The sequence below is a fragment of the Poecilia mexicana genome, unplaced genomic scaffold (genome assembly GCF_051168715.1).
Source record: "Poecilia mexicana isolate PSO_F unplaced genomic scaffold, ASM5116871v1 scaffold_5, whole genome shotgun sequence".
Taxonomy (NCBI): Eukaryota; Metazoa; Chordata; class Actinopteri; order Cyprinodontiformes; family Poeciliidae; genus Poecilia; species Poecilia mexicana.
In genome coordinates this window covers 10,047,628-10,069,603 of record NW_028263374.1, presented here as the reverse complement: position 1 = coordinate 10,069,603, position 21,976 = coordinate 10,047,628, and the positions used below count along the sequence as shown (strand labels likewise).

General features: G+C 40.1%; 1 protein-coding gene across 2 annotated transcripts in view; it reads right to left on the bottom strand.

The window, feature by feature from the left end:
• Positions 1 to 1,931: 1,931 nt before the first annotated feature.
• The window catches only part of quob (quattro b), a 35,889-nt gene continuing 15,844 nt past the window's right edge, over positions 1,932 to 21,976 (bottom strand). Inside the window, exons 3-24 of one of the 2 annotated variants that reach the window (XM_014981150.2) lie at positions 20,413 to 21,892; positions 18,670 to 18,846; positions 18,155 to 18,278; positions 16,524 to 16,617; positions 16,137 to 16,223; positions 15,896 to 16,012; positions 14,188 to 14,286; positions 13,961 to 14,109; positions 13,087 to 13,225; positions 12,776 to 12,898; positions 11,575 to 11,772; positions 10,549 to 11,480; positions 8,483 to 8,732; positions 7,966 to 8,055; positions 6,890 to 7,114; positions 6,084 to 6,254; positions 5,445 to 5,622; positions 4,480 to 4,596; positions 4,104 to 4,361; positions 3,622 to 3,908; positions 3,426 to 3,489; positions 1,932 to 2,909 (exon numbers count right to left, since the gene is read on the bottom strand). In XM_014981150.2, coding sequence (XP_014836636.2) covers positions 3,451 to 3,489; positions 3,622 to 3,908; positions 4,104 to 4,361; positions 4,480 to 4,596; positions 5,445 to 5,622; positions 6,084 to 6,254; positions 6,890 to 7,114; positions 7,966 to 8,055; positions 8,483 to 8,732; positions 10,549 to 11,480; positions 11,575 to 11,772; positions 12,776 to 12,898; positions 13,087 to 13,225; positions 13,961 to 14,109; positions 14,188 to 14,286; positions 15,896 to 16,012; positions 16,137 to 16,223; positions 16,524 to 16,617; positions 18,155 to 18,278; positions 18,670 to 18,846; positions 20,413 to 21,892 — 5,334 coding nt within the window. In that variant the 3' untranslated portion in view covers positions 1,932 to 2,909; positions 3,426 to 3,450. The remainder of the gene's footprint in view (positions 2,910 to 3,425; positions 3,490 to 3,621; positions 3,909 to 4,103; positions 4,362 to 4,479; positions 4,597 to 5,444; positions 5,623 to 6,083; positions 6,255 to 6,889; positions 7,115 to 7,965; positions 8,056 to 8,482; positions 8,733 to 10,548; positions 11,481 to 11,574; positions 11,773 to 12,775; positions 12,899 to 13,086; positions 13,226 to 13,960; positions 14,110 to 14,187; positions 14,287 to 15,895; positions 16,013 to 16,136; positions 16,224 to 16,523; positions 16,618 to 18,154; positions 18,279 to 18,669; positions 18,847 to 20,412; positions 21,893 to 21,976) is intronic. The other variant, XM_088005491.1, reaches the window with a different exon arrangement.

Sequence of the window (21,976 nt, the reverse complement as noted above, 5' to 3'; positions counted from 1 at the left end):
CCAAGTACAAAGGGTTTGTCGCTCCAACGCCTGAATAAGGTCTTGCCTCACTACAACACTAAAACCATATCCTTCCCGACTGGAAGGATATGATAGGCATTCGCAAGTTGATTATATATAACCATCTAATCAGATGAACATGTGAACAAAACTTCTATATTTCTGTTTGCTATGGGTTTTGGTTTTGGTGAATCACCCTAAGAGTACATTATGTAGGCACAACTGGATTTAATAGGGGTTTTTTGTGTGTTTGTTTGCTTTTCATTTTAATTTTACCCATAAAATAATCTCTTTTTTTTTTTTTTTTTTTTTTTTCCTGTGTAGCGCTTCCTTTTATTTGTTAAATTATTTACTATCACAATGTTTCAGTTATCAGATTCTGGAGACAGAAAGCAAACATGAAAACATTCCTTCACTTCATTTGTAAAACATGTTCAATAAGTAAAAATGGTTTCTTCTGAGGATTTTGCAGCACTTTTTTTTTTCCATGTGAGGTCAAAACTAAAGTGTGTTTTGCTCTCTGTGTGAGCATGTTGGCCTCAAAGTTGGTCTTCTTGCCAAGGAATGTTAAAAAGACCAAAGATCAGACCAAAATAACACAGTGAGGATTTTGTTTTTTGTTACTTGGATGATCTGGATTGCTCATGAAATTTTAAGAATGCAAAAAAAAAGAAAGAAAGAAAAACAGATAATTTGGAAATATGCACATTTATTTATTTATTCATATCCCTTGAACAATATATTTTCTTGAGATTTTCTGTGATAGGCCAACACAAGGCAGCACATTGTGATTCAATAATTCATTTCTGATTTGTGTTAGTATTTTTTTTCTTGTTCTACCACATTAAATAATAAACATCATTCACTAAAATATGTGGTTCTACTTTGACAAATTGTGAAAAAGTTGAAGGAGTTTGAATATTATTGCAAGGCACTGACCGACTTCATCAGACATTGTCAAAACTTCTTTTTTAGATTTAATGGTGCATTATTCTCACAGCACCAGATTTAGAAGATATTTGTGGGAAAACCAATAATTCCCATTGTTTCGCTGATATGAATGTGCTGATGCTTTGAAGTATGGTCTCTCTTGTTTAATGAGATCATAAGTCTAAAGATAATTTTATTGTGTATGGATTGATACTAATAATAATAAAATTTTGCACAGTCAACTCGAGCTGTCTGCCGTATTGATCGCTCATCAATATGTCCGTCTATGACAGTTTCCTATATCACTCAAAAGGTCTTTTTGAATCTATACACCTTGATAAACAAATATATCTAATTATATGCACCCAGTTGTTGGACTAAAATAGAAAAAATGTTTAACAAACCATAAACTGCTTCTTGGTTGTTTTTTTTTTAAAATCTGTAATAAGTGTAGAATATTCCAGTCCAGGCTTTACTAATCTATAGAATGTGATTAGCATGTTTATCGAATTCTCAGGTCTTAATTTCAAAAATTGCAAAAGAAATGCTTCCTGTTTGTTTTTTTTTTAAATAGAATAAATTCTTCTTCAGTATGTTTTATACCAAATGTCAGTCTAATAAGATGTCTTTCTTTTTGCCAGGTCTACCAACATAATAGGGACATTGAAAAATTACTTATTTCAAATGTCTCAAATGTATACACAACAACATCTCAAACTAAAAGCACTAAACTTCTTGTACTGGGCTCATAACAATACAGGGATGTGAAAAGCATTTTAGATTTCCTCTGTTTATAACTTTGTCACACTTAAAGTTTTTATGTCATCAAATACAATTTTGTATCAGACAAATGAAGTAGGAAACTGACAGCACAATGGTGGAGCGTCATGACTTAAGAGAAATTTCTGGAGTGTTTCAACATCACAAAATGTTATTACATCCCTATTAATTATTGTTCATGGTGAAACTGAAAAAATAAATAAATAAAGACTCAACCCTGGTTGATACAAAAATGTTATTTTTATTACAAAACACCGAAATGCAAACACAAAAAACTTTGTGGGAATATTTTTTGTGATATAAAAAGCCAACACATTATGCACTACCTACTAGTAATGCAGTTTAAATGGGCTGAAAATGGAAAGAAATACTTTCAAAATAAAAGCAATTTTATATCAAATGTTAAACACCAAGTTATAATATTTATGCCAACAGAATTATTACATAAACAAAACTTGTTTTTATTACATGTTTTCAAGCCACTGTGCAATTAACTGCAGCACTGCAATACGATAACCTGACTGCATTAATTTTATGATCTACATCTAAACATATCTGATTAGAACAACTAGAAATCACATGGCTTTATTTTATGTAAAGTCATACTGTATGCATTTCAAAATCAAGATCAATTAAGATACATTTCTAAGTGATTGCTTTAGTGGTGATATAAAAAACTGTTTTTATATATATAAAAAAAAACTATTTACAAACTTGTAACAGAATATAGAAACAGCTGGAAACGATGGTTTGCTCCACATGGACTTACAAGTCAACTGGAACATCCTCTGAAGTCGAACTTTCAACTCAAATATTTGAGGTTACTCACTAACTCAAGCTCAAAATGCAAAATGATTGGTACACTTATAAAACGTAAAAGTGGCAGTAGTAAATAAATTGCGTCCATTGTTTTGTATCTCGTTAAATCAGTTGGATATATAACGGTGTCCAACATCTATTTGTGAACGAATCCCTTTAGTGCGTGAATGAATAAGACACAAAGAAATATTTATTTGTCATCCGTAATGGTGGTAGTGGTTAACCTGATCACTGAGTATAATAAAGTTCCCACTGGTTTTCCGTCTTGCGGTGAGGTGTAAAGTCCTTCCTGGATCTGACTTCCAAGGCTCCTGGGTGCAGCAAAAACTAATTTATTCAGGGCTGAAGACCTTCAGTGAGCGTTTATTTGTTTTTAACCTCTGGAGAAAAATGAAACACAGAAAAATACAACCAAAAAAAATAATTTATTTATGTAAAATTCAAAGTGCAAATAATAGTTTAATTCCTGTCATTTGTGTTCGAGTGGCACAATTTGATCTCCAGAGAAGATTTTTTATTTATTTTTATTTTTTTGAAGAGTCAAAGGATTCAGCTGATAAAGATTTACTCATGTCTGGATCATCAACAGAAGCCAAATCCAGCCAGCTGTCGGCTCTCTGTGCTGCTATTTGATCACTTTAGCTGCACATTAATTGACCTCTTGGGTCAGCTGATCCTTTATATAATCAAAAATAGTTTAAATGTGACAGCGACGACAAAGCAAAAGTAAAACGATGCATATTTTACATCCATCAGAATATACATAAACTACACAAAAACAGACTTAATTTCCCCTCCTTCAGACCAAAGTACCATTTTGTTTAATACATCAACACACTTGTCAAGACAGGGGACAGTGTGACGGCAGTTTCAAGTATCATTTCTGTTATACTTACTTTAAACTGTACCGCATCTCACAGATCAAACCTCTGTAGACTTTCCAGCACTTGTGCTTTCAGCCTGAAAGATTCATAATTTAATTTTAATTACGCCATCTTTTAAACTGTGTATTTAATAATATAGACACTGCAGGCAAATACATTTCATTGTATTGTTTTAAACCATCTGCAGAGTAAATTAAAGGCGTCACACCTTGCTGTCAGGCAGATCCTCGGTCTGATGCTGCTGCTGCTGCTGCTGCTGGAGTTTCATCCTGGGGGCTGCTGGTGATGGGCTGCTCACTGCAGATTCTTGAAGAGTGTCTGGGCTTTGGGAAACGGACAAAGCTTCGGTGGAACGAGCAGATCCGACTTCTTTCAAGGTGATGATCGAGGCGCAGACAGAAGAGCTGTCGTCCATCTCTCCCGCAGCGGAGCGGCAGCTGTGACTGCAGCTGCTGAAACCGCTCACGCTCTCTCCCGACGACTCGGAGCTGTCCACTGGAGGACGGAGAAACACGCGGAGGAGTTTACCGATTGGCTTTACTTTGGCGTTAGCAAAACCTTCTACCTTGACAGAAACAAGTCTTGCAAAGGAAAACCCTTGCCTTCGCACTAGAAGTAATAAGCCAGATCTTAAGGTTGCTAATGTTGTACAGGAAATGTGAATCCTGCTTTCTTCAAATTGTCACTCACGTAATAAGTTCTGATTTCCACTCTCACGGTCCATTTCATCTTCTTCTAGAGATCCAGGAGGCGATACGTATCCCACAAGCCCCCCTGAGACCACCCTTCGCTTTGGACCACCACCAACAAATCCAATAGGGGGCATGGAACCGCGTCCAGAGGAAGAGGAGGAAGAGGAGCTGCTGCCTGAACCAACAGATTTTGGTCGTCCCTCCAGAAGCCCACCCTGCGAGGCCGACGACCCCAACGAGGACAGCGCCTTGTTTTCTGAAGGGACAATTATGTTTTCATCAGCAGCAGGATGACCAAACATTATAAACCTAATTATGATTTCAAAAAAAAAAAAAAAAAAAAAAAGGTTGTAGCGTTTGCACCAAATGCTCACCCCTTCCTATCAGAACATAGTTTATAGCTCTGTCACTGATAGCCGCTTCGCTGGGCTGGATGTCCATGAAGGGCTTGTTTCCAATACCCAGGAAGACTCTCTCCTGCATACGGACCTCTGAACAGACAAGACAAATGTGAGTGGACAAAGATTTAAAACTAACAAGGAAGCATAACTTCATCATATGAATTGTAAAACCACTGAAATAAATGTACACTGACTTGCAGAGGTATGATCTCATTAAAACAAATGTCTAAAAATACAAACTGTTTGACATGCAAAATCATAAATGTCCCCAACAATTCCTTAAAATTGATATAAATGAGATCTTTTAATAAAATCCTCATCAGGATTTCTAGGACGTTTCTGAGGTTTTTTTTTTATTATTTTTTTTATTCTGTGATAAAAAAGTGACTTATCCAGAGCCTACCCCAGCTCTTGTCCAACTCTATCCACTAGGCTGGATAAGGAGCTATATTTATTTTTTCACACCATGAGCAGAAGAGTGTTAAAAAAATCTTCAAACCTCACTGTTAGTGACCTGCAGCTCCCAGCGTCAGTCCCCAGATAGATTGTACAATGGGAAATGGCCAAATATCCCTGTTTCTGTTTTCTGCGGCCTTATGAAATGTTGTTTAGAAAGACTATAAACAGTCCCATTCGCAGAACGGAGTTGTACAAAATACTGAGGAAACGTGGCAATAAATGAGCCACAAGTTTGTTAGTTTCAAACAACAAATTCATAAAACTGGATCTCTCAATACTTGTTGAAGGTTTTATATGAAAGGTTGATTTGTTTCAGAAATTTTCAGTGTGATATTAAGCAACTTCACGAAAATGTTTAATTAAAGCTTTTTACTGATACAAAAAGGAGTTTCAATGCATGTGGCTAATACTACAGCTCCTACTAAATGAATTCCCTATATGGAATCGCTTTGCAAATCAAGGTGCATTTATATTTGTACCCCTGTTGTGTATGGCCTGCTCCCACAGGATCCGCTCAAGGTCTTTGGTCCAGGCCTCCTTCGCTTCCCGGCTTTCAGCTTGCAGTGTGTACGTGTCTTGACTTTTCCTCTTTCGGAACCAGATCTCGAAACACAAGCCGCTGTCACCGCTGTTCTGCGTCATGCCGATGTCAGACGTCTGAATGCAAGAGAAGGACAACATGATTTCTTTAAGATCGGTGCTCCAAACGGAGCAAAGCAGTTCCTGGAGCAGGAGGAAACACCAAACATGCGTAAAATGTTAGATGTAAGTTGTGCTTATCGTTGTGTAGAAAGGAAGAGGCACAAAAAGAAACAAGAACATTGTATTTTTCTGTAAGTATAAAGGACAGTCAGCTTTATATGTTTATTTTATGTTGTTTTAAGTTTATTCAGAAATCTTTAAGGGGTCATTATCATTAAGATAAAGTAAAAAAAAAAGGACAGTTGTTGAAGATGCATCTGATCAGCTTAGTCAATTTTATCCATCACATAAGTGCTCCTTGTCAGCATGTCAGGAAGTGTTTCTAAATCTTGGACATAGAAATGTTTTTTTTTTGTTTGTTTGTTTTTTTCTGCAGGGTCATGTTTGTGAATGGACGTGCTGAACTAAATGGTTACCTTGAAGGACTGTTTGTAGACGTATGTGTCATTTCCCACATCCGTCTTTCTGGTCTTGCTGAAGAGAACGAGGTCTTGAAAGAGGAAAATGTGACGGAGACATTTCTTCTTCCTGAAAGTTACCGAGAACTCATCCTGGCGTATCAACTGACCTTGTTCTTTCAGATTGACCTGAGCGCACACAAGAGGACGAGTGGTCATTTAAGGTGAAAACAGCTTTTCAAAGGAAGCTTCATTTCGTTTACTATGCAGTCTCTGTTGGAATGTCAGCGATTGCTCCTGAAAGGTTAAAATGGACAGAAGTCAGCATAAAAAAACCCCAAAAAACCCCAGAGGTTTCTTATTATCTCTGAGAGCGTCTGTTTGCCATTGAAGAAATAACTGCATTCCTGTAGGTTCAACTCCATTCCTGCCGCTGTTGCTCACCAGATAATGGAGCAACACAGCAAAGTTCGGGGAAAAGTTCAGGAGAGATTGATGATCTGTCATTGTTTCTACCTCACCTCCCTCCCTGTACATGTCAGGATAACTAACCTCACCAAACCAACGAAAGATGAATTTTCGTATTATCAATAAAGTCGCCTTCTTGCGTCTTAGAGTGTATTGTTACTGCCAACACATCACCAAGTCCTGTAAAATTGCCTAACACCACACGGAACGGATCCGCGTCTGGAATTCTCCATCTTGTATTTGTTGCTGTGTTCGCTGAGTGTGATTTTAAAAGCATGTAAAGGACATACAAAGCTTTAATCTTGCTTGATATCGTTTCGACGCTAAATTAAAACGACTCCTGCGTCCCCGCTTACATCACATTGGCGGATGGCGTCCATGGCCAGCAGATTGTTGCCGTGGCGAAGCTGGAAGTGGATGACTTCCAGAGCTGCCTTGATCTCGGCGACCTCTTTCGTTTGCTCCGGTCCACACTCCCTCATCACGTCCTGCAGCAGCAAGTTGTACTTACTGATGCGCTGCACAGGCTTCAGCAAGTAGGACCATAAGTCCATTTTATCCCCCAGCTTTAGCTGCTTTTGCTGAATGACGCAACAGAAACAAAGCAACATTGTGGTTAGAGTGCAGATGTGGTACGAAATGGTGAATGAAGGTTATTGAATTTACTGGCAATCGAGTTATGCATGTATTTTTTTTAAGTGGGCTAAAACTCAGTCCATCAGTCAGTTTAAACCCATAAAGTAAACTTATGAAGTTATGATGTAAATGGTTCGAACCTTTATACAGTGCTTTGCACCAATTTTCTTACCTGTTCATTTTATTTAGTTTCATCATTTTACAGCTAAAGACTCCAATGGCGTGCACTCTTTATTTGTGGTACACCAACAAAACATAGTGCACAGCAGAAGAACAACATACGAATGTTCCAACAAAAACCATGTAAGAAAATGAATGGAGCAAACACAGCTGCAAGGTTTCGGTCAAAGCGCCCTCATGCTTTAGAACTGCCCAAAGTTCAAAATTGAACTCAAGACTTGAAAACAGCCATTCACTGTTGCTATCCATCCAATCTGCCTGAGCCTGAGCTATTTTGGAAATAAATATGGGAAACATTTCAGCCAGTATTTTTGCAGAGTCATAGATGTGCAACTGAAACTGCAGCAAAAGTATCAACTCAGTCAGGTTTAATGCAAATGGACAACACAACTGTCAGATTAGTATTTTTGAAAAGCCTGGCGTATGGCAATTTTCCCTCAACTTCAAAATCGTGCACCGCTTTTGTTCTGGATTATCTAGGAAATTACCAATAAGACCCAGGAAGTGACAACATATAAACCAGGCTAAGGGATAAAATAAGTTTCATGTTTTCCCTGCTACAGAAAATAACTACATTATTTTTGGGACCAAGACAAAAAAAAGGTGGGGTTCTCACCTTGAAAAAACTTTTTCCATGATTGGTAAGAAGAGAGTCAGACTGAGGTTTGTTTTTGCTGTAAAGGGCATACAAAGCAAAACTCTCTCTCTGAAAAAAAAAAAGGGAACAAATAAACACCATCAACCATCATCACCTTTAAAACTAATTTGTGTCAGAATGTGAAACGCAAAGGTGAGAACAATAAGTCGCACTTCTATTAGTCAAACACTTACTCCCGTCCTGTTTAGAAAATTACTGGTTTAAATTGTTAAAAAGAAACTCAGACATTTTTGGAAGCAGCAGACGTATTCTCAGTTCTTCAGCTATGAAACATCTGGAATGGTTTTCGCTGCAACTGATTATGGTCAATTATCCAAATTTAAGGTCAGAACTGAAAAATCGTGACTCTACACTGAATCAAATCTGCCGAATTACAGCAGGCTCAGATAAAATCTTGATTAGGGTCGTAATAAACGGGATCTTAGCTGCACACGGTGCAAAGGAAAGCAATTCAGGAAGCAGTTCAGGAGCTCACATGACGCAAAAAGCAGCGCCCGACTCTAAACGGCTCCTTCACGCAGCTCTCCAATTCGTCCGAGAAATAGTGGCGGTGAAAGTCGTGGAGCTTTTCCAAATTCCCGAAAATGCTGCCCCTCTGGCCCCGGAGGTCCTGCGGGACGTCTGCTCTCTCCAGCTCGGGAAAGTAGTGCTCTCTGACGTAACCCAGAGCTTTGACATACTCCCGCTCTGTGGACAGGAGCTCCTCCAAGATCTTCTGGACTTTCCTGTTCCAAGAGTAGGAAATGAAAAATGCAAAGTTACTGATTTTATACAATTGCGCTTTTCATTAGCTATGCGTACCACATAACTTCCTCCTTTGATCCATGCGAATATTTCTTTTACATCTTCACAGCGGAAACCACACACCGGCACAGAAAAGACACAACAGGTTTTTCTCATTGTCTGACATTTGATTAGATCAATTAGGATAAATCAAATATTTTTACTTGCTGAATGCCAGAGTAATGAGCCTTTTTATTTTTTTTTATTTTTGTCATTACTTTTTCCAAACTAAAAGGTTTTAATACTTTTTTCAGAGCATTTCGTAGAGCTGGTTTTTGTGATGGCCCTTCCAAACGATTGACTTTATTGTCCTTAAGCCACTTTGTAAATAATCTGATCAGTTGCTTAGGGACATTGTCCAGTTGGCAAAGTATTTGCACCCAAACATTGACTTCATGGCTGATGTTGCTTCAACATTTCCACACAACATTCATTCATCATGATGTGATCTAATTTCAAAATGAAAAAAAAAAAAATCATCACCAATCCCTCCTGCAGCAAAACACCCAAAAAACGAGACGCTGCCACTCAAACCAGTGTGGAAAAAATGTGGGGCTGATACAAAACATTAATACTACTCGTCAATATTTTTCATAAAATCTTATTCTGAGTTACTATATTTTTTCTGGATACAATGGATACAATAGTACAATAGACACAATCGCAACATTGTAAATTAATAACTTACAATGTTGCTAATGATATTCTGGCTTTTTCCCCCAAATCTGTTATTATTCTCACATAGGGGAGGACAGAGCACATCACCCAGTGCTAAAGTTCCCTGTAGGTCAGAGAATAGACTTTAAAATACTTAGTTTATAAAACACGAAACAGTTTAGCACCACTATGCATTAAAGATCTGTTGTTGTTGTTGTTGTTATTGTTGTTGTCGTTGTTGTATCGACCCACCAGACCTCTCAGGTCTTCTGGTTCTGGTTCTGCTCTGTATCCCCAGAACCAGATCCAAACATGGGGAAGCAGCATTCAGCTTCTATGCACCACAAATCTGGAACAAACATCCAGAAAACTGCAAAGCGAAACACTGAGTGCCTTAAAAATCAAGACTGTTGTACCACAATAAATGAAACACCAACCAACAGTTTGAGGTTTAATGATGACACTCGGAAAAGTGTAACGTTTCAGCTTTTGATGTTTGTGCGTTTATGATGCACTTTGAACTGCCTCACTGCTGAAATGTGCTTTTACAAATAAAATTTGATTGATTGCTTGATTGATTACGGTCAAAACTGATTCATTTCTGTTTCCAGAGACCACAGGACAAAACTCCAAGTCTTTGACTAGTTTGAACGGCTTCAATGTATAAACGTAACATCTTCTGGCATCTGAAAATTGTACCCAGCAATAAACCAGACTTCTGCTTGAGGTGTTGCCTTAAAGTAAATGAGTCAGATGTCATTTAACATATCAGACGTTCACCAAAACATCTAAACGCCCAGTAATCTTAGTCCAACAACCTCGTCAGACAGCACAAAAAACCGAATGTGTCACTTTAAAAAAAAAATTTAATCAGAACATTTAATTTCAACTCTAAGGTGAAAAATTATGATTTTAAGGAAATAAAAGTCTTGAAAGCAGTCTGTATGAGATTATATGTGATGTGTTTTATTTAGTGGATTAAGTTACTGAAGTAAATGATATTCTAATTTACTGAATGTGAGTGTATGTGATTGCATTTGCTGTTTTCCATTTCCTGTCCTCCAGTTTCCTTTAGAAACCAAAGAAGGGAGGATTACTTACAAAATGTTGCTTTCTGCTGGAGTGAGTAATGTCTCTGAAGTCCTTAAATCCTCCGGACTCCGGGTGGGGATGGTACCGTCCTTTCCCTCCCCTTGTTTACCGTCTCTTTTCGACTCACAGCTCAGGTTGTCTGGCTGCACGCCCTCCTGATGTAAAGTCTGCAGCTTTTGGGTGGGCTGCAGATTCTGATCCAGGGAGTGTTTCCTGCCGTGGCAGTGTTTGTGACTTAGAGGCAAGAAGCCAGAGACACTCGTCTCATACGAGCCCTCGCTCAGAGACCGACCCAGAGTCTGATGGGCCGGGAAATCCTTTCTTTCTGCACCGCTGAGATCTGCAATGTTGTGGTGCTCTTTTGACTTGCATTGGCTCGCTGTGTGAAAATCGCCAGTTTGTGACAAAGCAGAAGTATTTTCTGAGTTTTTGCGTTGTGCTTCAAGTAATTCTTTCTCAATGCTGAGGTCAGATTCACAGTTGTGCTTTGAGAATGCCGCGGAGACGGCTTCTCCCTGACATTTCAGAGTGCTGACGACGTCCACATGAGAGCTCTGCTGTGGGATGGTAGTGCTTCGAGCCTCCCCCGGCTCATTCCTTTTCCCCTCCCTCTCCTCTTCTTCCTGCTCCCCCAGAGGGTTTGCAGCTGTGGTCTGCTGGGTCGGGTTCTTTTCTGCGCCTTTGTGCTTCTCCTGCATCTCCTCAAGACGCTGCTTGACTTCCTGGCTCTGGATCCAGGCTGCATTCCAGGCTCTCAGCATCCCGGAGGCCTCTGCTCCCATGACAGAGGCCTTAGCCCTCAGAGCCTGGAAGTGTGGGGCGGAAAATTCACCAGCTAATCTCTCTCGTTGCATCTGAAGTGTGTTTAGGGTCTGAGATGAGCAACATCCTTCTTCGACCTGATCCAAAAGGCTACGACATTCTTTAGCCCAGTCTGTTGCCTGGAAATACGAAACAAAACGAGTAAAGTTTTGTAGAGGCCCAGTGAGAAGAAATATACTAAGAAATACACTAAAGATTTACAAAGCTACAAACCTGTTTACAAAACCTGAACAAATGCACGATTGACATTAAATCTTTCTGCCTTTGTTCCGCCCGCAACACGAAGTCTTCTACGTTCGATTTGAAAGTGCCGACCAGGGTCCGAAAAATCTCAGCAGCGGGACTTGAGTTAGTGGTGCCAATGATCTCCTCCGCCTCCTTGATGAGCATCAAGGCATACTGTTGTTTGTCCTGTGACAAATCACATAGCATCAAGTGTAGCAAATGTATTCATTTTCCTGCAGTATTTTCATATTTTCCACCTAGCAACCACAAACCTCAATGTATTCTGTTAGGATTTTTATAACTTTGAAGTTTAATCGACAGCATATATGGTATTCAATTACTTATTATATTGTATTAAAACTTAAAAGGAACACCCCCCCTGCACACACCACCCCTACTATAACTGCATACTAAAATCTGAAAGTGTGCCTCTTTTTTAACCCCCTTTCGTATCTGATAGCCGGTGATTCCAGCATCATCCTCTGGGGATGTTTTTCCTTCTACTGGGATGAAAACAATCACTGGACGAAGTCCCACTTCCAGTTTGCCACAAGACATGCTGCAGTAGATGGATGCAACCAAATGCAGAGAAATTCGGCAAAAAACAGAAAAAAACAATTCATGCTAACAAACAAAGACTTGAAAAGGGGAGAGATCCGCCTTCCAGCTGAATAATGACCCCAAGCATACCACCAGAGGTATTTAGCTCAAATCATATCCATGTGTTAGAATAATGCAGACAAGAACTAAAAAAAATTAGTGCTGGATCCCAGCCCCCTGCCCCAGGCTGAGGCACTTTTTCTACATCTGCAAAACTGCTAGAGACATACATCAAAAGTTTTACAGACCCAACAGCAGCATGACATGGTTGTGAATACCGATTCAAGCGTTCAAGCAGTGGTTGTCATATTTTTATTTGGAAAAGAAATTTGAAAAGCTCATTTAATTTCTTTACACTTCACATTTAAGCACTCTTCTGTGCATGCCTGTCACATAACATTTCAATAAAATACATTGAAGTTTGTGGCTGTAATGCAACAAAATGTAAAAAAAAAAAAAAAACAGTAAAAGGGGTGTGAATATTTTTACCATGCCCTTTAATTAATTCCCCTTGTGCTTTAAAGAGAAAAAGGCATTCAAATATGGCTGATTGTAACTGGACAGCATTCTTCTTGGTGTGTTAGTGTACCTTGGACTTAGTGAGAAACAGATTAAAGTCTTCCATGGCCTTTTCCTTGCCCACCAGTGTGTCATCGGTTGAGTAAGACTTCTTCAGAATCTGCTCCCCCTCGGTACTGAACCACAACCCCTCCTGGAAGAAGTAAAGCAGGAGTTAAGAGAAGCTGCCTTGCAACCTGACTGCTAAAACATATGGTGTATGAAAGAAACAGTTCTGTACGAGCTTCGTGCCTGGAAATTTCCACTAATGTGTTGTGGTCGAATGTGAACTTTAGTGGATTTTTAGAAGCACAATTCCAAAGAAAGAAAGAAAAAAGTTACCGAGATGATTTTGGCCTCCGTGTCTCTGTGCCTGAGCAGGTTCTCCAGGTGTTGCAGCGACTCATTTGATTTCATCACCAACATGTGGAGCTTCTCCTCCACTTGGTTGTAAAGACTCGTCGCCAGCTCCAAAGCATCTCTGGACAGAAATTGAAAACACAAAAGAAACCTGAACATGAAGTTGATAAAAAAAAAAAAAATGCCCAGAACATTGTAAAAAGTAGGATTCTTTACACAGTGTCTGAGCTAAATTAATGAAATACTTGATGTTAGTTTTTTTTTTTTTTTTTTTTTGGCTTCCTGTCTGTTCATTAGTAAAAGTGACTTTTTGGGGCTTAAAAAGATGTTTTAGTGAACACAAAAATATGTTTTCTTTGTTTTTTTTCTTTTTTGTAGTTTTCTTTTTAATTGTACAGCATGAAATGAATATATCTTTTAAGCTTCAGGCAGGAACAAAACTGCAAAGCTTTAATACCAGTACAATAATTCCCTTTAACGTGGTGTAAAGTAGTATGCTCAGTATGGAAATACACCCATAGAGATGAAAGCACACAGTCAGCATTTCTACATCCACTATTTCCTCAGAACTCTGTGAGTGCGTAGAAATGGGCCTTGACATATAGCAGCTTCTCCTTTGTTCGTCTTTGCCCAAGTTGAGCAATTTAAACGTCAACTCTCGAATCAATCATTGAATGAAAACGCGTGACTACGATTTTGGTCAGATGTAGGAAATTTTACGAACAAGACAGCATGTACACAAGCTCGAATAGTGTAACTGAGAAAAGTCTGTAGCTGTGTCGTTTGAGCTTCCTTTATTGCAGCATGTAGATTTTGACAACCTGCCTAACAAGAAGTCAAAAGTTCACTCTCGTACCTATAGTCCTCAGACTGCAGAAATCTGAATTCGTCTTTCTTCATCCTCGCCAGTAACGTTCCTCCTTCCTTTTGGAGAGTCACCAGTCTGTCATCTTCCAGAACCTCCTTCATCAGAACCCTTTGCTCCTGAATGCTCTCTTGAACCTCCTGCAGTAACCACAAAGCGGGCAGTCAAAACGTGAGACCGGATGGAAAAACTGACAGCGCCTGTTACACCTGTCCGACCTCGGCAGAGTCCATTTGTTTCCTTCTGTCCACTCTCTTGATGGCCCTTTGCAACAAGCTGTTGGCCCCTCGCAGGTTTGCCATGAAAGGTACGTGCTTCTGAAACGAATTAAATAAAAGGCAGAAACATGACGTGTAACTATAAAGATGCCACTCAAAGACCAATCGTGTAAGATCCAATAATAAACAAGTTGTGTTTATCACCCAAAGCTTGCGGCATGTCAGGGAGGAGGTCTCAAACACGCTGTCTAGGTACAGACTGAACACTTTTAACGAGCAGCAGACGACCACACAGAGAACCTCTCTTTGTGTCAAGAACTGGAACAGGAACTAAAGATTTTCATCGTGATTGTGAAGCAAACAATTCTGCAACAACTTTGTGATTCTATCATGTCCATTTGTACCGAAATCTCCGTATAGCGAAGACGAGAAATAATTCTTTGTTACCTTGTTGAATCTGAGGCCCCAACCCTGTGTAATACCCAAAGTGACTGGTGGGTGTCAATGCAAAGTCGCAGGTTTCTCTTGTGTACAACGAAACCACAGAAATGTGATCCACAAGTGATGTCAAAGAAAGTTGGAGGCAGAAGAAAATGTGCACTCGTATGTGAAATTTGCAACCACAGAAAATATTCACACAAATATCTTCTGAAGCTACATCAAAAACTTCACTCAGTCATCCGACATAATATTTATGAGTTTGTTTTTCTCTAGGCTTTCTTACTAATTGGATGCCATTAATAAAAAAAAATGCTTCATGTCTTTACACAGATCTTCATGCAAACTACCAGCTGTCGAATATTTAACACCAGATCGTTATCTAGTCTCTACATCTCATGCTGCGTCAAACAACTTTCATGTGGCTGCTGTCGATGTGAAACTGCCAGAGTAAGACTTTATAAATTCCCTTCTGTTTAGATTTGTAATCTCATGCAAAGCGGGAAGCTGGAGCATTCTTTGGTTCAAGTGAAGTAAAATAAATTGTCCAGATCAAAAATGCGAGCAGAACCTCCGTAAACACGCGAGCACGTAGACGTTTGTGCTGCCGCAAATGTTTATACGGCGCGAGCTTTGTTTATGCAGAGTGGTGATGTTGTATATGCTGTACATTTGATCACATCTAATGATGAGAAGCGCCTCACAAAAATATTTGCACCGACTGAACCTTGCAGAGTAAGTCACATGACAGCCAAAAATGAGGCAACGTGTTCCCACTATAAATAAACCTGCTCCAAGTTCTCAGAGACATGAAAATTTGCTTAAAAAAAAAAAAACAGAATCAGGAGGACCAAAGAACAACCCAGACTGCTCAGGGATGAAACTGTGGTAAAGTTTAAAATGGGATTCGAAACACGCTCCGAGATACAATAAAATGGTTTTGATCAAGGCCTGTGGCCCAGTCAAAGTCCAGACCTAAATTAAAAAAAAAAAAAAAAAACTTTCAACTTAATTGAAGTGAGCTTGTGTTATTTTGCAAAGGCGAACAGGCTGACGTTTTAGTTCCTTGATCTAAAAACATCAGAAAGTGAAAGGACATGTCGCATCCTCTTTTCTGTTACTCTGGTGGCGTTTTAATGTTAGATTAATAGCAAATAAAGGTTTCTAAAAATGATTTGGCCTTTGTTTTAGTGTGATCAAAAATTTCTCCAGATGAACTGAGGTTAACCAGTCCTGATGAGTTTCGAAGGGAAACTTTGACATGTAATACCTGATGGAACTGCATCCAGTCCTTGTGATTGTAGGCAAATGTCCCTCCCAGGTCAGAGGTCAGCTGGGGAGCTTCCACTGTTTTGCTTAAGGCTCTCGTCGAAGTGACAACATCCATCTGTTAAATAAAAAAAACAACAAAAAAAAACACACAAAGACTTTGAGGAAGTATGATTCATCTATTATCTAACTAAAACTTTGAAAGAAACTGATGGGAAGTGAAAGTTCCTGTGACCTCTGACCTGCAGACCCGGCTGCTTCTCAGGCCGGGGACTGCTGTCCTTATCGATCACCATGACGATGCTGTGAACAGCGTGGAGAGCTTGCTCCTGTTACGGCAGGCGAAAAGTCAAACACAAAACATATAGGGAGAATATGATTTGCATTCACAGAGCATTTCTGTATTGCTTAAGATATTTAGACATGATATAATCTTTACATTAAACCACAGTACATGCAAAGTTTATAGCTTTACAGCACATTTAAACCGGGAGTAAACACCCTTCACCCTCAAATCCTGCATCTACGTAGAAAATCATTCAGGGGCTTTGGTAAAAAATGCCTTCCCAGAACTATGAATCTTATCAGACGGCTACGTGAGCGTGTGCATGCAGTTTTCATGTTTTAACCTGCGCCATCAGTAGAGCCTTGTAGAGGTGAAGCGGAGGCGGCTTCTTCCTGCCATTAATCACCAGAGTCATTCCCAGCTCTCGGACATCCTTTCTATGAAAACATTGCATCAAGTTAAAGCACACCAGAGCTTGACACAGTATCCATTTTTGTGAATTCTCACTGCAGGCTTGAGCTACTCTAAATTTTTGCATTCCTTTTCTTATTTCCATCTGACAAGAACCTGCTCACAAACAACTATAGGATCTCTCAGTCCCATTCTAGGGATTATTATTATTATTATTATTGTTGTTATTATTGCTATTGGGTTGGAAGTCCCTGCGAAAACTTACTTCCTGTTACCTGTTGTGGGCCTGATGATGTCACACCTATTTTTGTGCTCATTTGTGTGCATTAGTTTAATGATGGCATGTAATTTTTCTGCGTTGAATCTGAATCTTTTCTGCTCTCACCATGCTATGTGACCTATTCTACTGTGGTCAATCAGATATCCAGGTCTCTAGGTGTTGGAGAGAGAGAGAGAGAAAGACGTGTACTGCTTTATGACAATTAAATCAAATTACATTTCATGTAAGTTGTATCCACTCAGAATGAATTGACAGGCCAAATGATCAATGTGCCAGATGAAAATCATGTAAGCATGCTGATGTTAGCCTAGCGCTACAGCAGTGTTTCCCAATCCTGGTGCTCAGGACTCATTATCCTGCATCGTTTAGGTCCAAAACAGTCGGTCCTGGAGGGCCGGCATCCTGCATGTTTCAGTTCTCTCCCTGGTTTAACACACCTGGATCAAATGATGGCTCATCAGAAGACCAAAGAAGAACACTGACATGCTGAAAAGGTTGTTGCTACCACCAGGGAGAGAACTGAAACATGCCGGATGCCGGCCCTCAAGGACCAACTTTGGGCACCACTGGTCTAGGTGTTCATCTGTTGCCACAGACCTGACTAAAAAAGAATGGGTCGCTAACAAGTTTCTGTAGGATTTGATAGCATGCTGAGGAGGTGTCACAAACCACTTATAAGGGCTTCTTTTTGAGCAGGCAAACTATTGTGTGTGAGCTTACATGAGACAAGGCTGCTAATTCTGGCAAGACACTACATACCAGACTGCTGGCAGCTGGTCTGGCTGCAGCAGACTGCTGTGGTATGTCTCTTTGCTGCAGACACTGGACGGTCAAAATAGCAAGAGAAAGAGCTTTTGAATCTTAAAAGTCAACAATAAATCCAGTGTTAACAAGTGATGCTGTTAAAGTTCTTTATGAAAGACAGTTGTGTGGAAACACCGGAAATGTTGGTCATTGCTAGATGCTCTCATGGGTTGGATATGGATGACTAAACTTAAAAAAAATATACTGCAGAGAAAAGGTTATAAACTAACAGCAGGACACTGTGTGGCTGGAATGTAATGCCTCTCTTTTGTAAAAAAAAAAAAAAAAAAAAAATGCTGGAAATATTTCTAAATGATGTTCTGCAGCCCTCTTGTGGCTAAATGTGTCACTGCATGCTGGTGCAAGCCAGTTTTCATTCCTCTCAGCTGAAAAACAGAGGGCTTGAAACCATCTTCCAGTAAGTCGCACACCGCTTAGGAGATAATTATTAAGGACAGCATGTGACTTGTCTGGTGTACCTTGGTATGGAGTGTAAGTACAGCAGCAATTCACAAATGCTTTCTGCTGACACAAGAGGGGACATCCACTCCTTCCTGTCACCATGGACCTCGACCACCGCCCTGCCATTCCTGTCCCTGCTACCTGCAAATATAGAATGAGAAAAATAATATATATATATATATATATATATATATATATATATATATATATATATATATATATATATATATATATATATATATATATATATATATATATATATACACGCACACACACACCCACACACACACACGCACACACACACACACACACACACAGCTTGGGCTTCTCAGTTTTTACAAAGAAAATTCTAGTGAATAAGATAAGAAAATCAACTTGGATTGTTGTCTATTTAATCATTTCATCTACAGTGTTCAAGATGTCTGGGTACATCTAAAGAGAACTTGTCTATCTTGTCCGATCACAAAAAAATGTACTTTGCTTTGGAAATAAATCTTTACATTTTTTGGAGAGACTTATCAGCACAAATTACCTGGTAAACAAATAATGCCCAGTTCCAGCAGACTGCTGATCTTCCTCCAGCAGGATTGTTCTGTTTGTGAGCCCTGCTGGCAGCCAGAACCTGTTGCAAAAGGTTGTTTTTCCACCTTTATGCTGAAAAGTTTGGAACCCAATCCATTTATGCTGGATGTACTCGAATCTGAATCTGCTGAAAACACACAAAAAAACTCTTGGTTTTCAAAAGCAGGCAGTAATTTTGCAAAACAGGGAAGCAAGGCAGAGTTAAGTGATGAAGCTGTATGCTTGGCATGCTTCTTCCCAATCACATGTCTTTCTCCAAAAGGGACTTGGATTTTCCATGTGTGCAACTGCACATTTCAAAGATTGTGTGAATAGATTTTGGCTTTTGCGGTTCTTTCTTTGTGGTCTTTGGGATGTTGTTGAACATCTTGACTAATTTCCATCCATCTGAGGTTTGGGATAGATGACTGAAGATTGGACAAAGTTGTTTGTCCGAGCAGAACAGTGATTCCAAATATACACCAAAACAAGAAAAGTCCTGCTAGCATAAGTTTTCTTGAATGGTCCTTACCCTCAACCAATTAAAAATGTACACTGTATAAATTATGCTTAACAGAAGGAAAGTGGACTCTACCATTTTAGCTGCAACTAAGTCAAGGACACTCAGGTAAGTGTTATGGAGTTAGAGTTATGTGAATACTTAATGTATATTTCAGGGTGTATGTATCATGTGTCATCCGTGGGGACTAGAGGACAGATACTTAAACTTCCTATTTCTAAGTTTCATTAAAGTGGGAAGCTTTATTTCTTAACTGAGCATGGGAAAGAATGGTTCAAAAGAATATTTAAATAACCTAAATTTACACTATATCTATGCAAATGTTGAGTGATCCTAAATTTGTACATATTCTTTCCACCAATCCTTCCATATCAACAAGTATTTTTATTTGAGTTTAAACAAAACAAATTCAGCACAGATTCACGACTTTATATAGACATTCTGTAAAAAAAAAAAAAAATTACAAAGTCTTCTCCTGGCAGCAAAGTGAGACAGACTTCCTAATTGCCCTCCTCTCAACAAGGCCCCATCTACAGTCCCCACTATTTTAATAGTCCATGACAAGCATGTCTCCAGCCAAGATCTCAGCTCGTCCCTCCGAGGGCATTCTTAGACACGAAAACAAGAGAGGAGAGCAGAGAAACCTCCTCCTCGCATGTCATTCTGTCTCCCTAAATTATACAAATGCCCTGTTTTTTTTTTCTTCCACCCACTGGGTTCAGAGCCTCTTTTACTGGGGTGCAGGTTGCTATTTCCGTTCCCTCCCCTGATAAGAGGAATGACGTGAATGTGACCGTCCAGCCAATGATCTCAGACAGAACAGGGGAGATTCCCCGGAGGATGATTGTGCTGAAGTCTGATCTTTGACTTTTGAACCCTTGTTCTGAAGAGTCTTTATGAAGCGTAACCCTCAGAGGAGCCACATTCCCTCAAACACAACAAGGTCACGGTAGAGTTTCTTGCACTCGTTTTTTTTTTTTTTTGCTTGAAAGTTGGGAGATTCTTTGAGCATTGAGAAACACTTCATTATGAATGACTGCCTGGGTATAATGTTAACAATGTGTTGACCGTGTGTGTGTGTGTGTGTGTGTGTGTGTGTGTGTGTGTGTGTGTGTGTGTGTGTGTGTGGGCCACTTTCTAAAATGAAATCTGCAGTGAATTAGCCAACAGAGATGATGAAATGTCTCTGCTTACCTTTTTTCAAGCCCTTCAGTCTTTCCACGTTTGAAGCCTCCTGATCTTCTGCTGTGCTATTTTCAAGCCGCATTATGCTGGTTACTGTTTCAGGGCAAACATCACTGTGGCTCCTGTTGTTGATTTTGTACAGGATAGGACTCCCTGTGGGGGTGTCCGACAAAGCAGACATAGATCTCACTTTAACTTTGTGTTTTGCCGATGGTTTTGCAACCTCCCCTTTCTGGCGTGTCTTCAAACCTCCGTCGGATGTCGCCAAGGACACAACCGATCCTGGATGCTTAAAAAAAGCCTGTCCCAACTGGTGAGAAATTAGTTTACCGTCGCTGGGGCTCAGTCCAGAGAAGGGATTTAAAATCACAGCTGACTCCTTCATCGCGTTTTCTGATTCACAGCTCAAAGGACGGTGACATCCCGCGCTTTCACAGGACTCACTGTCCGTCGCAGGTTCTTGGCAGTGGTTGGATAACTTACACAGGTGGTCTTTTTGACCTTCAAACGCCCCTCCGGGTCTTACATCATCATCCTCAAATAGTCCAACCTCGTCCAAGGCACCTAGGAGGTCCACGCCTCCCCTTTCAAAAGGCACCGGGTTTTTTAGCGCTGCTACATAAGAGTCTCTGTATCTATATTTCATATCCAGGTCAATAAGATCCTGATCCAGCTGTCTTTGGCCGCATGGCACACAGGGCTCCTCTGCATACTGCAGGGTCTGTCCGCTATTTCCAAGTGGGACGGGTGGCGGCTGTCTCACAGGTTTGGGCAGAACTAAAATAGGTTGAGTTTGTTTCTCCACAAATTCCTTCCCTTTCTCAATGTCCACCAAGTCAACATAATCCCCCTCCATTTCTTGATAGGTCAGACTCTCCCAGGTGTTAGGAGAAACCCAGCCCACAGGTTTGTTCAACGGTTTGGACCCTGATCTGGGCGGTCGCCTTTCCATTTTGATGAGCTTTGAGGATGCGTGCGACAGTCTGAGAGACGCTGACATCCTGTCTTCTTGTGGCAACCTCACTGCCTCCACTGGAAGGGTCGATGAATTGAAGTGGGAGGAAGCCGAGGCCTTCGTGGTCTGAGGCGCTGCCTCACCACAGGCGGGGACAGCCTTAGGCTTGTCTAAAAACTCTGGAATTGAAATTTCAGACCACGGCAACTTGATCACACCTTGATCTGTGCAAAGTAAACAGCGGGACAGAGGAGTCCCGTGGCGTCCTTCATTGATGTCCTGCAGCCACTCCTCGGTGAAGAGGCAGGGGTAGGAAGTCTCAGGGATCGGCGTCTCCTCGACCTCTCGACATCCCTCCTCCAGGAGGCTCTTGAGGACAATCCGGGCCGCTTGGTCACCAAAGGGCTCCACCTGAAGATAGAAGTCTCCAGGACGTAACAGCAAAGGATTCACAGACGCTAACTGGATGACGGTTTTGTCGTGCAGACAAAGAGGCCAGCCCTCACAGCGGAAAACTACGTCAGAGTATCCGGCCTGAAAAAAAAAATATATATATGTTATTACAGAGTGACAAGGATTATTATATTTACTCTCTGATATTTTTGTTGCTTATACAGA